This window comes from Lycium barbarum, chromosome 9 (genome assembly GCF_019175385.1).
Source record: "Lycium barbarum isolate Lr01 chromosome 9, ASM1917538v2, whole genome shotgun sequence".
NCBI lineage: Eukaryota > Viridiplantae > Streptophyta > Magnoliopsida > Solanales > Solanaceae > Lycium > Lycium barbarum.
This window is the reverse complement of record NC_083345.1, coordinates 23,741,498-23,758,417: the sequence shown is the minus strand read 5'-3', so window position 1 is coordinate 23,758,417 and position 16,920 is coordinate 23,741,498. Positions and strand designations below refer to the sequence as shown.

The 16,920-nt window shown below is 36.2% G+C and overlaps 2 protein-coding genes across 2 annotated transcripts; one reads left to right on the top strand and one right to left on the bottom strand.

The window, feature by feature from the left end:
* The first annotated feature begins 339 nt into the window (after window positions 1-339).
* LOC132610347 (uncharacterized) lies at window positions 340-11,704 on the top strand. Its single transcript, XM_060324647.1, has 13 exons — window positions 340-624; window positions 758-818; window positions 913-1,002; window positions 1,296-1,373; window positions 2,082-2,156; window positions 2,361-2,413; window positions 7,265-7,415; window positions 7,531-7,641; window positions 10,096-10,222; window positions 10,365-10,462; window positions 10,805-10,943; window positions 11,214-11,266; window positions 11,407-11,704. Exons 1-13 carry the CDS (start codon window positions 551-553, stop codon window positions 11,488-11,490), a joined length of 1,194 nt encoding a protein of 397 aa, XP_060180630.1. The 5' UTR covers window positions 340-550; the 3' UTR covers window positions 11,491-11,704.
* Window positions 11,705-12,537: 833 nt separating this feature from the next.
* On the bottom strand, window positions 12,538-16,583 carry LOC132610346 (multiple C2 domain and transmembrane region protein 10). Its single transcript, XM_060324646.1, has 2 exons — window positions 15,744-16,583; window positions 12,538-15,247 (listed from the first exon to the last, which is right to left on the bottom strand). The coding sequence occupies exons 1-2, from the start codon at window positions 16,293-16,295 to the stop codon at window positions 12,746-12,748; spliced, it is 3,054 nt and encodes a 1,017-aa protein (XP_060180629.1). The 5' UTR covers window positions 16,296-16,583; the 3' UTR covers window positions 12,538-12,745.
* Window positions 16,584-16,920: the final 337 nt, after the last annotated feature.

Here is a 16,920-nt window from a genome sequence, read left to right as displayed (position 1 = left end):
TTGCTTCATCGAAAAGAAGGTTTTACAATGGACACATTATAACAACAATTAACGGGGGTAAATATGAACTTTTTCCCAAAATAGAAGGGTAAATCAGGCCCTTTTCCCATTTATTACTATTATTTTTATTTCAAAAGAAAATAGTCTCCCTCCAAATGAGGAGCCAGCAAAACCATCAGAACTGCGGGGGCCTCTTGCCCTCCCGCTCCTCTCTTTCCTCCCTGCGAACCTCCTCCATCAATTTAAGGCAACACTAATGTTTGGATAAAAATACCTCTAGCTGAAATACGGAACAACTCTGAAAGCACAACTCTAACCCAATGTGTGTAGGAGTTTAAAAAGTTGCTGGGGCCTATTTTTGCATAAGAAAATAATTGAACAATAAATAGTTTTAAAATGTTGGCTAAAACTTAAAATTATTGATCCAAAAAGTGGCTATTTTCCAAATCCCACCAAAAAAACTTCCATGCCTCACATTTGTGGATGTACTTACTATATTGGCGACTATTAAAGCACGCGCCGTGAATCAACACCACGCGCTTCCTTGAAAATGGTGACATTAGGACATCTGTTTTTGCCTTCTCCCTTCACTCCTAAGCATTCTTACACCACAACTACAACTAGGTACATTATATTATTCTGTAATAGTACAACAACTTAATTTAAGAAAAATACATTTTTTTAGTTTAAAAACACGTCAGCACTGTTCACCAGATTAAGTTTCTGTTAACAAGCTGACCATTTTTGTTGGGTGCAGAAATTTTAATGTGAAAATGTCGATTCAAGCTTCGATAGTGCTCCCTGAAAATCGCATCATAGTGGGTGGTTCTTTTTTATTTTGATTAAGTTGGGGTTGTTATTATACTATATATGTTATATGTGATGAATTTGTTATTATGTAATCTTGAACAGTTAGGTTGTGGTGGGGTGTCACTGGATTTCTTGGCTGCTGTTGATTCTTATCCTAATCCTGATGATAAGATTCGAAGCACAAGCTTTGAGGTTCTTTATTTTCTCTCTTCATCATGTTTTAAGCTAGCTTTTGGCCATAAATTTTGTAGAAGATTTATTTTGAAGTTGTGTTGAAAAATAGTTTTTGGACCCGGTTTGGACCAGTTTTTTTTTTTTTTTTTTTCAAGAATTGATCAAATTCCATGGACAAACAATGTTTTTTTCAAAATCTATGGCCAAACGGGAGCTAAGATTTATACCAGCACTGTTACTGTTCAAGTTTTTGAGCTCAGTGTCTTTTTGATTTTTGCCATGATGAAAAACTGATTATTGTGGTAAAACAGGTTCAAGGAGGTGGAAATACTGGGAATGCTTTGACTTGTGCAGCTCGCCTAGGCCTAACTCCTAGAATTATTTCAAAGGTTTGAGTGACTGATCTGAGCTAACTTTTCGGGCTTTCAGCTCTTTATGCATCCTGTACTTGTTTGATTTGATTTTCTGTATAAGAAATAATCTCAGTCTTAATGCGTAAAAGTCTACATTGGTAAATAGCTCCACTAATACAATGTTTCATTAAAGCTCTGCATAACTTTTTTGTTTGATAATGTAATACTGTACAGCTTTTTCTTTTTGATCAAAAAATCCCTGTGTCCGAAATTGGGGGAGCATTGGCCTACCCTCTACCTTTCGCCCACTTAAATACCAGCTTTGTGTAAGTGACAGAATTTGAACGGATGATGTTCGCCCAATCCACTCATTCCATGTTTCGTCTTTACCACTGAACCAAAGCCTTGGGGGCTGTAATACCTGCAGAACTTATGAGGAAATTTATGTCATATTTTACACAAGATGGATTTGTGTTAGCAATTCCATGAGAAGCTTTGGCATCGCAGTCTCTGGATAACAATTCATTTATTGTAGTCCTTGCATAACTTCTCTCTCAACCAAACGAACCAATGGTGATGCCTTTCAATATTTTTGATTGCTATAACCAGTCTTCAAGCAGTAGCATCCATCAAGCTTTCCTTGGCTTTCCTAAATTTCCTTTTCAATCCATAACTTCTGTAACATTTCGAATTGATGTCCTTGAGATCTTCACATTATCACTCAATTCCCAGTTGTTTCCTTAGGTTGCTGATGACTCTCAAGGAAAAGGGATGCTGGAGGAACTAGAAGCTGATGGTGTAGATACATCATTTATGGTGGTGAGTCATCCGGACCTGCAATGCTTCTGGTGCTAGAGATATGATACTCGTAGTTTGTTTATATAATGGAAATGGTGGTTATCCTGTACTTCTTTAAACAGTGAAATTGTGATTTTACCTTTTTCTGTCCTCAGGCTTATTGTCATATACTCATCTCTAGCAGAAGTATTTAATTACTTATACCATTTGTTTTTTTAATTCCAGGTGTCTAATGGAGGCAATTCACCATTTACCTACATCATTGTTGACAACCAAACGTGAGTGCCTTCTGCTCTGTTTCAGCCATTTACTTATTGTATAGGTGGTGATTAGTTACGGTCATTTTCCTGACATGAATTTATAGCGATAAAGTTTATATCCAAGTAAAGGTGTTAACCGGTTCCAACCGGAACCGGACCGGTAACCGGTTAGGGAGCCGGCCGGTTCCGGTTTACCGGTTTGAAACTCCAAACCGGAACCGGTCCGGTTTGGAGTGGTTAAAACTTTTTTTTGTTTTGTTTTTTGTATTATATATATATATTATAGTATTTATTAGTATATTGTAGGTATATTTACATATGTTATACAACTTTATAATTAAAGTTTAAATATTTACTGACTAACAGACTAACAGCAAGTCAGCAATACAGAATAGTGCTTTTCGTATACATATATATGTATAACTTACATATACTTATATATATGTATAACTTAATATATATACTATATATACTTATATGAATGTCTATGGTCTCCAATTTGCTGTCTTCCTTGGCTAAATGCACTCTCCGAAGCCACGGTTGATACTTGAACCGTAAGGATATCTCGAGCCATTCTTGAAAGTACCGGATAGCTTGCCTTGTACTTCTTCCACCATGCTAAGACGTCCATCTCATCCAGTTGGTTGATATCCACATTTGGCTGCATCAAATAAAAGTTATATTCATCAAAGTTTGCAGTAGAAGAAGAAGTTGGCTGTGAATGTAAAACTTTTATACCCGACAAGTCCTTTTTGCTACTCTGAGAAGTAGTAGGGCGTGGAGCAACGGGTGTAGCACGTTCTTCCAAACTAGAATAATGAGTAAAAACTTTTCTAAACTCATCATCAATAGCGAGATCGGCTTCAGCTAAAGATGGTTGAACTCTCTCTTCAATTTCTAAAAATGTATAAATTTGACTAACCAAATTTTTAGTATAAGATACTTTTAAACGAGGATTTAAAAGGGAACCCAATATAAATAAAGTTGGGATGGGAAAAAAATACTTCTTAAATTTGATTATCATTTCAAAAATAGCCACTTGATAATCGGGTTTATATTTATACTCTTGTAAAACTCTAGCTATTTCCGCTAAGTAGGCTAAAATTCCGGTTACCGTGGGATAGAATTGTCTAGAAAAAGCAAGAGTTGCATTATAAAAATTTTCTAAGAGTTCAATACATTCTTTAACATCTTCCCAATGCCTAAAAGTTAACCAATCCTCACTATCAGTATTATATTTGTTGTGAACTTGTTGTATGGGAATCCTATACTCATATGCTTGTTGTAGCATAATGTAAGTGTAGTTCCACCTAGTCTCAATTTCTACTTGAATTTTCCTAGGTCTAAGGTTATTTTCCACACAAGCATTCTTAAAATCTCTAATTCTTCCCCTATTAGCATTACAAAAAAGAAACGCAACAGCATTTCTAACTTTTTGAACAGAATCATCAAAATGCACAAGACCATCTTTAACAATTAAATTTAAAATGTGACAACTACATCTTACATGAAAAATATTTCTTAGAGGAGGGTTTATTTCTCTTTTTAAAAGACCAATTGCCTTTGTATTATTAGAAGCATTATCTAAAGCAATACAAAGTGTTTTTCTATAAATGTTAAAAAATCTCATAATAGTAGACATTGAATCGGCTAAAAATTTTCCATCGTGACGACCTTTTCCTTCGTCATATAAAAAAGCTATAATTCTTTTTTGCATAACCCAGTTGTCATCAACCCAATGACATGTAATAGCAAAAAAATCTAAATGGTTAATACTAAGACCCAAATCAGCGGTAAGACAAACATTACAATTTAAAGAATTAAATACATGGCGCAAATAAAATCTATATTTTTTAAACAAATCTATAACATCGGCTCTACAAGTACTTCTAGGAATACCCTCAAATAACGGGCTATAACAACGTTGAATGTAAGTAACAAACCCCAAACTCGAGGGAAAGGAAAATGGTAAACAATCATAAACTACCATTTTAGCTATTTCTACGCGTTCTTTTTTCTTGTCATACTTAAAATTTCTACCGGTTCGTGGGTCTATCGTCATTTGAATCCCCCCCCACATTTGAACCCGTTTGCTCTCCCCAAATATCCATATGTTTGGTTCTCATATGACCATTTAGTGTACCCGTTCCACCATCCTTACCAGTTCCTTGCTTAAAACTAAATACTTGTCCACATAGGGTACACGTAGCTGTTTGGTTTTCCCTATTCTTAGTCATAAATTTTCAAACTTTAGCTGTTGGCTTACGAGTTCTAGGCGGTTTGTCTTGTGTATGTGATTGTGCAGGACATGTATCTCCTATGGGATTTTCGGGGGGTTGTGTTTCATCATCATCATCTAAGTCTTCATCAAAAGTGTCGGTAAAATGTTGTTGCATTGCCTCATGACCTAAAAGTGGATTATTTTCACCAACATCAATACCTAAATTAGGTGTTTCTTCCACAAATGTTTCCTCATTAAGCGCACCCCTAACAATACGACTACTACTACCGGCACCACGTCTTAATCTCTTTGACATTATTAAATAGAATTAATTTAAATCACAATCAAATAAATTACAATAAATTAAATTGCTAGAATTAAATTGCGTAAATTAAATTGCGGAAAATAAATTGCTAGAATTAAATTGCGAAAAATAAAGATAGAGTTGGAACGAAGGTACCAAATTGCCGGATTAATTTCCAACAAAGTGAAGGCGGCTAGAATTGCAAATCCACCAAAGTTACTTCGGATTGTTACAAAATCACCAACTCCACCAACAATATTATAATTGCAAAATTAATAATTGAAAGTTGAAACTATAATAAGACTTTGTGGCTAATTATTGCAAAGTAACTATAATTGAGAGATTGAGATTTGCTTTCCAATACTTCAAACAATATGGAATAATCATGAAACTTACCTTGGAGGATGGTTGAACAATCCTTAAGTTGAAATACTTCACTTAGCCAAAACCCTAGTTCCACCTTCTTGGGAATTCTTGACTTAGAAGATCCTTTGATGTGTTCTTGCACTTATTTTCATGAATTTGGTGTTGATAATCTTAGGTTTCCTTGGATTTTCTTGCTATTCTTAGAGTTGAAGTGTTGAAGAACACTCTAGAGTTTTCTTGAAGTGTTGGATGAAAAATGACGTGAAATGGGCTTAAGTTCCCTTTTAATAATTCAAAATCTGGTCTTTAATGAAAATTTGTCGGGATGAACAGTGGTCGTAAACCACCATATACGGACCGTATTTTGATTTACGGTCCGTCCACTATGGTCGTATTTAAGCATTCCAAAAACAGAAAGTTTGGCTGGGGATTATGGCAATTTACGACTGAGGTTTACGGTCCGTAAACCAGTTTACGGGCCGTCCTCCAAGTCGTATTTAACCATTTCAAAGACAGAAAGTTTTGGCTGATGGACATGGCAGTTTACGACCTGGTTTACGGACCGTAAACCAGTTTACGGGCCGTAAACTGGGTCGTATTTAACCATATCATCACTGGGCAGAACTTGAGATTTTTGGCTAGCTGAGGGACGATTGCACTATACGGTCCGTAAATCACTTTACGGGCCGTATAGTGCCATATACGATCACTGGACAGAAAATTTTCCGCGACTTTCTTATTTCCAAAAATTCTTAATTAGCCATTCCCGACTTAATAAAACATCATTCACTCAACTTTTCATCATTCCACTCATAGAAGAGTGAATTGGTGTGAATTAAAATGAAAATGAAGAAGGGTTTATATAGGGGTGGGGGATGGGTTAAAGTGTTAAAAAAAAAAAAATTGGGGGCCAAAAATTAAGAAAATGACCGTTTGGCAACGACCATTTTTGCAAATGGACCGTTGCCAACGGTCCATTAATAACGCACAGGCGGGCGGCCCAACGGCTCTTTCCTTTTTTTTTTTTTTTTTAATTTTCACCGGTTTAACCGGTTCCGGTTTCCAAAATATCGGAACCGGACCGGTAAACTATTACACGGTTAACCGGTTCCGGTTTAACCGGTCCGGTTACCGGTTAACCCGAACCGGTTGCCACGTTTATATCCAAGTGTTAGTTGTGAGTTTCTATCCAATTTTTTCTTTTAATTTCTATATCAAAAATTCTACTATGTTTTATTAACTGCTGGAGATGGAAGCTGCAAGCTATAGCATTGTGCCATTGAAGCCATAATCGAACTAAATTTCAATTTAGAAGTCTCTGAGTACTTCTTGGAAGTCAAGCAGTGCTGCTGCCCATCCATAGCAACAAAGAGACAAACAACGAAAATATTCTGTGCTCAAACTTGCTCTAACTGTATTAAATTTTGGTGTTTTAAGTTCCCTTATTACAGTTTTTGGTCAGTAAGTCTTCTCTATTGAGAAACTGGGTTGAAATTACATCAAACTTTTAACATGCTTTAAAGACGGAGAATGACATGTCTTGGATACGGCAGCATCTCTGCAGCTTGTACACTAATCAATCAATGAATTGTGCCTCTATCTCAAGCTTGTTGTGTATGAATTTTCCATAATGATTCTGCTCTATTTGGGCACATCATGTTTCATCTTTTCTTTTTGAGTAAAAAAAAAAAAAAAAAAAGGAGAACAGGTAACAGATTATGTTTCATCTTTTAAGGCAAATGTTTTCTAAATCTCACATTTCCCCTATCCCGCCATACAAGTCTCCAACCAAACAGAACTTCTGGCAAACACCAGACATAACATAACATCAAGGAATCTTGATCCCAACTAGTTGGTATCGCGTATCGATCATTTAGCTAAATCTGCATTTATTGTTGCATCTTGCATACCGATTAAATTTTACTGGGGAGGTTCTAGCAGCTGTCTGATGAAGACCTACTTGTGTTTGATGTTTCAGGAAGACTCGCACTTGTATTCACACCCCTGGATATCCACCCATGATACCTTCTGATCTTTCCCTATCAAATTTGTTGTCAGCATTGGACGGTGCTAAGCTTGTCTATTTCGACGTGAGATTGCATGAAACTGCGGCTATTGTAGCAGAGGAGGTATGTTCCTCTCACTTCTCTCTCACCAAGAAGATTCTGAGCTCACAAAATTGCTTCTGAATTCAGTACATTTAAAATGGAAATGAACTGCATGCTTTTGGGATTTCCAGTGCAGGCAAGTAGAAGGGGTATACCCATTTTAATTGATGCTGAGAAGAAAAGGGATGGATTGGATAACCTTTTGAGCTTTGCAAGCTATGCTGTTTGCACAACTAGCTTTCCTCAGGCAAGCTACTCACTCTTAAAAACTACATGTTTCTAGTTTCTTGGCTGCAAATATGTAGGGAAGTCTGTAAACATCTCTTGTCCTGCTAGCATGTTTCTAATTTTGAGCAATGACTCCTAGCATGGGTTTCCTGATTCAAAAATGTGGTAGTATCTACAATGAGATAGCACAATTGATAGTATTTTTCATAGTGTGTTGACATGTTTCAATGTTTAGCTGACGACATGATCAACTGTGGTTTCTTTTAAATTCTCAGATGGACAACAAGATATGTTCTAGCTAGGTTCAAGTTTAGATTGGGATAATTTCCTGTAGATAAGGCCTGAAATGTCCTCAATGTTACTGATGTCCAAGTAAAATCGAATCAACAACAACATACCCAGTGTAATCCCACAAGTGGGGGTCTGGGGAGGGTAAAGTGTACACAGATCTTACCCCTACCTTTGCAGGTAGAGAGGCTGTTTCCCATAGACCCTCGGCTCAAGTCAATAAATAATTTTTATTTTCTAAAAATAATACTCCCTCCGTCCCAATTTATATGATGTGGTTTGACTGGACACGGAGTTTTAGAAATAAAGGAACACTTTTGAATCTAGTGGTCTAAAACAAGTCAAAAGATATTTGTGTGGTTATAGTCTTATAGATCATCTCGTTAAGGGTAAAAGGTAAAGTTTAAGTTAAATTGTTGTCAAATAAGGAAATGTGTCATTCTTTTTGGGAATGACTAAAAAGGAAAGTGTGTCATATAAATTAGGATAGAGGGAGTAGTATCAATAAATTTATAACTTAAAATGAATTGAGACAAAAATTATTTTTTAAAAATTAATCTAAAATTTAAAATATGCGATAATAAGCTCATTTTTGACAACTTTTCGAGCATTTTAGTTATTTAACGACTTTTTTTACCAAACACATCAGTTGTTTATTTTCAGTTTTAGCACTTCCATCCAAACATGTAAATGCATATTCATAAATTTAGCTCCATCACTTAAAAAAGTATTTTTTTCGGCACTTGATACTTAAAAACTACTACTGCATCCATATTTTGTCATAAGCTCAGCAGTATTATTGGCTTCTCTGAAATTGTGTTGTACAACTTCCCATAGAAAAGACTTGCAATGAAATAGTTAGCTGCAAAGCATTGAATTGCATAACGTTAGTGTACCAATGAATTGTGGTTTGGTTTGATTTGGTGTGGTAGAAAAAAACAACTGACAATTTTGTTTCGCTTTGGTATTAACCAAGAAAAAAGGCAAACAGTAACCAAACCAAACTGCCAATAATATATATCATTTTCTTAATTTTTTTAATCTTCAAATATTTATTTTATAAAAAGTTGTTTGTCTATAAACCTTTTCACATATTTTTTGCTTCTTTGCTTGTGATTTTATGTTGGAAGATATTATATAACTATCATTCGAATAAAATGAAACAACAAATAAAACTTGTTGTAAAGGAACTATATTGATTGCATAAGAAAGAAACCTTTATAATGTTTGTGATAGAATTGTTTACAATTTTGTGCTACTAGATTTTATAAATGTAAGTTTTTCTTTCCACTTCCTTCTTCCATTTTTTAGCTCTTATTTTTTAGTAGCAAAAAAAAAGAGACAACATGCACTTGCATTTAATTAGGTTCCCATTTGTAAGTTCCATTTATTCTCCCTTAATTGATTTAGTCTATATTGAATGAACCGCTAACTTGAGAATATGCATCTTTCATGTATACGATTCTCGAACAGTTCATGCATGTATGGTGCTAGTTTCTACAATTTACTTTTTTTTTTTTTGAAGGTAACAGTTGTATGTATAGACTAAACCAAGTTTCTACAATTTACTTCCTCAGAGAAAATATGAAAAGTATGTACTTATAGGCTGTTTTAGAGGATTTCAAAAGTCTATTTTAATGATTTTTAGACGTGTTCAATATTTCCAATATGTGGAGTTGGTTCCAAAATGATCTTACGTTTGATACTTGGTTTAATGTACCCTTAGCAGTGGGCTCTTTATTTTACTCATCTTGATTAGTAACCATATTTTGTTTACAAGTACACCCACTAAATTTAGATGTCGCGAATAAGCAATATTTTAGCTATGTGGCTCCTGTTAATAAATTTCCTCCCTATATTTAATGTAGCTCCACGACAGTCAGTTTCTGAATTTGTTGCTGAAAGGATACCATACTAGTCTTTTCATTCTATTATGATAAGTGACTGTTTGTATGATTAGAAGGAGAAAAAACCGAAACCAAAGAAGCCAATATATGTTGGTTTTGATTTGGTTTACAAATTTAACAAACTGACATAGTTGCTTTGATTCTCTTTTTTGTTTTTGTTTTTTATTTTGGAGAAAACCGACTCAAACTGAACTATGCTTTGAGCTATTTTACATTCATATCAATTCTGCGTTTTGTGATGCTCTCTGATAAGGCAGCTGTATATGATTGACTTGCAGGCATGGACTGAGGCTTCTTCTATTCCAAGCGCCCTTGTTTCTATGCTCTTAAGGTTGCCAAAAGTTAAATTTGTTATTGTGACATTGGGTAAAGATGGTTGCATAATGCTACAAAGGACTGAAATGGGTATTTAGCGTATTTTTGTCCTCCTTTTTAATCAACTATGATCACCTGTACACATGGTGAAGTATTCTAAAAGGTGGCCAAGAAGACTATGCAAATATTTTTATATTTTCGGCATCCTACAGAGACTTAAATACTTTTGCAGACAATCTTCTCCCTGAAGAAATGGATGTCGACGACCTGTTTGAAAAACTGAATCAAGAGAAAGACAGTAATGCAACATCGCCAGCATGCATATCCTCGGTATTTCCCTGTTCATCTATCCTGTAACTTACTTTCAAACTAGCTTTTTTAATATGTATTATAGATGCCCCCCACCTTCTGCATTTCTTGATTGGAATTCTCAAGTCTTGAATATATATAATATTGTCTATACACCCTTTACCCCTTGAAACTGTACTTCTTTGGTTTTTCTATAGTTAGATCCTTTTAGACAGTGTTGAATGCAGTCAGGTGCTTGTTATACCTGTAACTTGCACGTTTAGAATTTTGTTTTATCTGCTGCTTATGCAATTTAAGATGTCAGTTTCGTGGAGATATGGTTTTCGTATATTAACGTCAAATTATATGCTTGTATGGCTGCAGAATGTTGCAAAGCTACATGCAAAAGGGATAGGGACAATCGTAGGTAAACTATTTGTGGGGACAGCTGAAAGTATACCTCCAACAGAACTAATTGATACAACTGGTGCTGGAGATGCATTCATCGGTGCAGTTCTTTATTGTATGTATTTATCCAACATAATCTATTTCAGCACCATAGTCTTCCTACACGCTGCCTGAACTATGAGAGGCTGGATGTCTCACTTCTAGTGATCTCCTTTCTTGTTGAAGTTAGGTTCAATGTGTTAATTGGTTCTTCAACGTTTTAGTGGTACTTTTGGCGCCTTGTTAAAGATCTAACAATTTCGATCACTTTATGTCAACATGCATTGATTTCCATTTGCTCTCTTATTGAAGTCTCATCTCATGACTCCTATATTATATGTTGCAGCTCTCTGTGCCAACATGCCACCAGAGAAAATGTTGCCATTTGCTGCTCAAGTGGTTAGGAATCTTGTTTTCCTGGACTATCTTTTCTCCACCACCCCACCCCACAAACCTCCATAATCCTGAGAGGGTTGAAGGTGGAACTGAGGCAACAAATGCTAGAAAAAACTAATCTTTGATTTGTGGGTGAATTGCAGGCAGCTATTAAATGTAGAGCCTTGGGAGCTAGAGCTGGTCTTCCACGTTACACAGACCCTCGTTTGTCGCCTTTTTTAGTCTAGAGAGCCCAAGGGATGTCCATGTTCCTACTGTTGTTGAAAATGGAAGCAAAACTGGTTATCGACTTGGGCTTTTTCTTATTGTGTTCTTAACAAGTTTTCTGTGGACTTGACATTCTACTTTTACAGCTTCTACCCTGATTATTTTTTAAATTTTTGTGGAAAAAGTTGAATTGTACTTTCAATTTGTATCATTTGGTGTCACGAGCTTCTCGTAGTTTATTTGTCTGATGGAATTTTTTGTTCTTGTGACAGCTCTGCGTTTCGTCCGCATTGTTTAAAAATCAATTGCTAAAGGAAATTCATTTGTAAAATATGGTAAATGGAGAAAATTTTGTTTTTGAACAAAAGTTGAAGAATTGAAGGACCGAAAATGCAAAAGAGGGTATAATGAAGGGACACGAGCTGCATTTCTCTGAAAAACAGTACTAGTATATTTTTAGTATTTTAACATACTAACATGAACCACATAGGATTTGGAGAGATGATTGGGATCCTAATTAGTTGGATTAGTGAGGTTTTAGATATTGAATGCTTAAGAAGAACTAACTAGCATGCAAGATTTGTGTACGAATGGCAAAAAGACGATGAAACCAAAATATCCCTCCATTTAAGCTTGGACTTTTTATCTTGGGACGTTTAAAAAATACACAATTGTTTTTCTACAATTTTAGAAAATTTATTAAGCTTATTCAAATTTATAAAATCTGAAGTGATGCAATTTTTTATTATACATATTTTTCAATTTTTTATTTTATTTTTTTCTGTTGTAATTTACTCACATACATGTAAGTTGAATGACCAATATTTTGGCTTCCTCTTATTTTGCTGGTTCTTTCATCAAGAGAATTCAACCAGTAAGTAGAACAGAGAGAGCCAATGAGGAAAAGACACATTGGATTCTTAGCGAATTGATTGAGTTGTTATAATTAAATACTCAGTACTTCTTAGTACTGGAAAAGCATGACTGCATATTTAATGAATCTGCCCATGAACAGAACAACTATAAGAATTAATGAAACAGAAAGAGTTTTAGAGACTAAAAGAAAGTAACCCCAGAATCCAGATATATTGCAATGCAACAGAAGTAGAACAAAACAGACTAGTACTGCAAAACCAAAAAGGGCATTTCAAATCCTACAACTGAAAAATCCAAAATACAAATCCCAAATCCTAGTCTTGATAAAATTCTGATCCTACATTTCACAAAATACATGTTTAACTTAAACATGCCCCCCGCTAATGACAAATTAAGATTTTACAACATGCTATCTGCCCTGGTTGGCAGCCTCTTCAAGAAACATACAGCACTAGATGGCAACCTGTTCCTGAACCTAGGTGGTCTCAAATAATACAAACCCCAAAGAGCAACCACCCATTTGATTGGGACCAAATAGAAACCAAATGCAGCAAACAAGCAAAATATTACAAACAAGAATGTTGCTCTTGGATCCCTCCAGCTTAACAATGCTTGAAATCTCTCCCCTTGAGTAGCCATATCACCAACCACAGTTTGAATCCTACCAGCCACACTTCTCAGCCTATCATATCTCATTCGAACAATTTCTGCACTTCTACTAGTCGGGAATGAATCAAATTCCTCATCCAGTTCATCTGGATAAACGCTCTCTGCATAAGAGAGTCGAGTATCCATGTGTGGAGGGTGACGTGGGCGTGACCTATAACGCCATAAACCTATCGCAGCCAATGTGAGTAGTACACAAGGGATGATGAGCTCGGGCACCACTACGAGAATGGTAAACGCAATTAGTGCTAACGCAGAGTACACCGGCTTATGCCAATTGCGCGCGGACTCCAAAAACCTGCTCATAATAACAAACCAAGAAACCACATTTGTCAGCCTAAAGAAATTTGCTTTGCTCTTTCTCATGCTCCACATATGAGAATCATGATCGAGCATGTACTCAACCACTTCTCTCCCTAAAGGTGGCTCGGATCGACTAAGCCTCGTTGCCACAACATTCATAGCCTGGTGCCTCAAGGTGTCTAATTGATTTACAGACAAGGGCTGAACGTAATGCATCTTCGGAAGCAAAGGCATTGTATACATGTGAAGCATATTCACCATGTTAGCACATGAAAACCGAACAGCCAAATGAAGCTCCCCCATTTTTTTCACCCCGGAAGGATGCAGCATCAAGAGCGGATATGCATGAGTATAAACTCTATCTGATTCAAGAGTTGATAGCCTGATCCTAACCTTCCCAATTCGAGAGTCCCGATTTCCAGCCACAGAGTTAACCATATTCTTGTCTACATGAGAATTATCAAACACCCCGATAGTGATGACAGTGCAAGGGTCAAAGACTTCCCAAGTATATTGTTCGTTCCATTTAGGAGATAAGCTGTCCACGACAGTTCTAGTTCGGACCCATTTCTGCCCATATTTTGCCACACAATACGCGTCTACAGAGCCACCCTTGCCTTCTTTCATTTTCATTGGCACGAGATTTGTAGCTCCCAAAACCCCAACCTCGAGAACTCCAATGTAGGGCTTCCACAGCTGCTTTGCTGTCGGCCTAACATCACTGCTATACATTGTTGCCTCATCGAGCACATGGTAACCTCCGTCAAGTGAAGCACGGAGGTGAATCCGCGAGGCAAATCTAACCACAGCTTTGGGATCATTCGGGTTGCTCAAATAAGTATCGAGATTGAACCACCTCGAAGTCACTGGCTTCTCGTTTAGTCGCCTTTCTAGGCTTGAAACAGGCAAAAGAACTCTCCCCACAATTTCCTCTCTGTTGGGAGCAAGTCTGTCCTCGATCGAAACAAGCAAGAAGTCTTCAAATGGCTCAGCAACCACAAACATTAAGTCCTCATTCCAGAAAGGATTTGAAAGGCTTCTAGTAGCAGCAGGTGGAGAAACTCTAGTCCTCAATACCTGGTTTCCAACTTGAACTTTGGCAAAAAGTTCAGGATATCTCATAATCGACGACCCTTTCTCCCCCATAATAATATCTTGAGCTTCGATAACCCCAACTCGTAAATACCAAAGCTTAGGTGATAAATACACTTTAGACTTGATAGAACACAAGCCATCAAAATGCACATTTGCTGCTTTAGAATGCCAAGCCTCAGCAAATGCTTCATCAGCTTGAGTTCCAAACCATATAGCAACCATAACTTCACCACCTTTAGACTTATCACCTTTCTTGTCTTCCATTCTATACCATTGTGGAGCCAACTGACTATCCGGCGGAACGCGTTTAGGCACCTCATTTAGGTCAAACCAAACACGACCTAAGAACTCATCTTTGTTATTTTCCTTCACAAAGATTTCCACTACAGAGGACTGTACACTGTCTTTAGAAAAGGCGAAAACTTGGTTCCATTCAGCATGATTTGAAAAGACCCTTTTAGTAATTCCTCTATAGTTGCCAAGTTTGACCTCAGCTACAAGCTCAGCACCACCAAAAACAGAAATATCCTTAGCCTTTACAACTCTAACATATAAATACTGCATTTGTTCCACTAAGTCATATGTTGAGCTTGTCTTGTGCTTATTCAAACCACCACCAAGATGTGGACTTGTTTCTTTCAGAGAAAACTCACCTTGCCCAGAAGAGTATAAACCAACCCCACCACCACCAACACCATGACCGCCGCCACCACCGGTGACATGGCCACCGGAAACCGCCGGAATAATAGGGCCAGGAACAGTAGTAATAACAACAGGCTTAATGTCACCTGGAACTGGCTCCACTGGCTTGGAATGATTCTGGTTTTGAAAATTTACCTGTTGATACATGAAAAAAAATAATTTATTCACTTTTTTTTTAAAATAATTTTTCACTTTATTTGAAAATCATATGTTTGGCCATGAAAATTTCAAATCCAACTTGAAGTTATATTTAAGTATTTCACAACTCACTTCTCGCTATTGAAGTTATATTTAAGTACATTCAAGCATGAACATTATACTACCAAATATTATGTACAAAAATACAAGCAAACACAACTCCAACTCCGTAAACTCCAAATAAAGTGAAAAATATTTGAAATCTATGGCTAAACGCCTTCTTAATAAAAACGTATCATCTCTTACAAATTAGTAAATTCCTAGATGGAATGGTCACAAAAGTACAAGTAGGCCTCCCACAAATTACAAAAAGGAAAATATTTTCCCTTGTTTGCACATAAAACAGAACCAGACACACGTGATGGGGGCATGTTAAAACATGATATAATAAGTAGTAAATAAAAGTTTTTTTCCTCTAAAAGTTCAAGATTACCTTATTTTCTTGACCCATTTGGACGACCATGTTAGTTCCATTTGTTTGTTGCTGCAATTTCTTGTTCTTCTTAGAAGAGGAATTAACATTTGGTTTACCAACTCCACCACGACTACCACCATTACCACTAATAACTTGTTTAACTTCCTCAGTTGTAGATAAATAAAGTTTCAAACTTAACTCACCACGTACATGAGAAAAAAGACTTCTTTTATCAAGTGTATAAAGTTGTGCCATTTCTTCACCTTCTCTAGCAATACTTGACCCGGATATCCTAACCCGACCCAAAAAATTTCTACTTGTGTTTGACCTTTTCTCATTGAAAACATTGACTTCAACTGTCCTATATGGAAGATCAGCCACGTCATTAACATGAAACACAAGCTTTTCATTCCATACAGGGTTTAAATCTCTCATTTTAACTTGTGTTTTTTGTCTTTGGTTTTCAAACTCAACTTCTACAAATGGTGATGATGAACCTTCACCATCTTTTGGCATTAAGTTATGTGCTGCAACCACTTCTACAACTAGCTTTTCTTTACCATTATTCATGGCTGAACCTTTTTTTTTTTTTTTTGGTTTCAAGAACTAGAGAATAAAGAGATGTAGAAACAAGAAGAATGAGATTTTTACAACAATGAAGTGACTATTTAGAGAGTACAGAAAGGAATTGACAAGAGAGGGGGGTGGGGTAGGGTGGTTTTGAGGGGGTGGGGTGTTTAGATTACAGAGAAAGAGACATGGATTTAGTTGCCTTAAATACAGGGTTGTATTCTTTGTCATTGGTTAGTTATGGCGGAGCAGCATCTAAAACACTCTCCTTTTCAGGCAAAACATTTAAAATTTTGCACTTTTTCTAATGCTTAATACAAGTCCCGCCCCTTAAACTTGTCGGGATATTTCATTTACGTACTTGAATTAAGTGTTGATTAAATTGAATACCTAAACTTCTAATAAAATGTCTCAATCAGACACTTTTAGTTTAAATTTTGGAGGGAAAAAATGTGTGTATATTCATTTGGCGATTAGATAGTTAAATTAATCATATAAAATAAGTCATCTCATTTAATTATACGCATTCGCCTAGATAAGTCGTACAATCCCAGTCATTTTCTACTTGAAGTTGATGTGCATAATTAAAGAAGATAACATATTTTAAGTGGTTAACTTAACTATT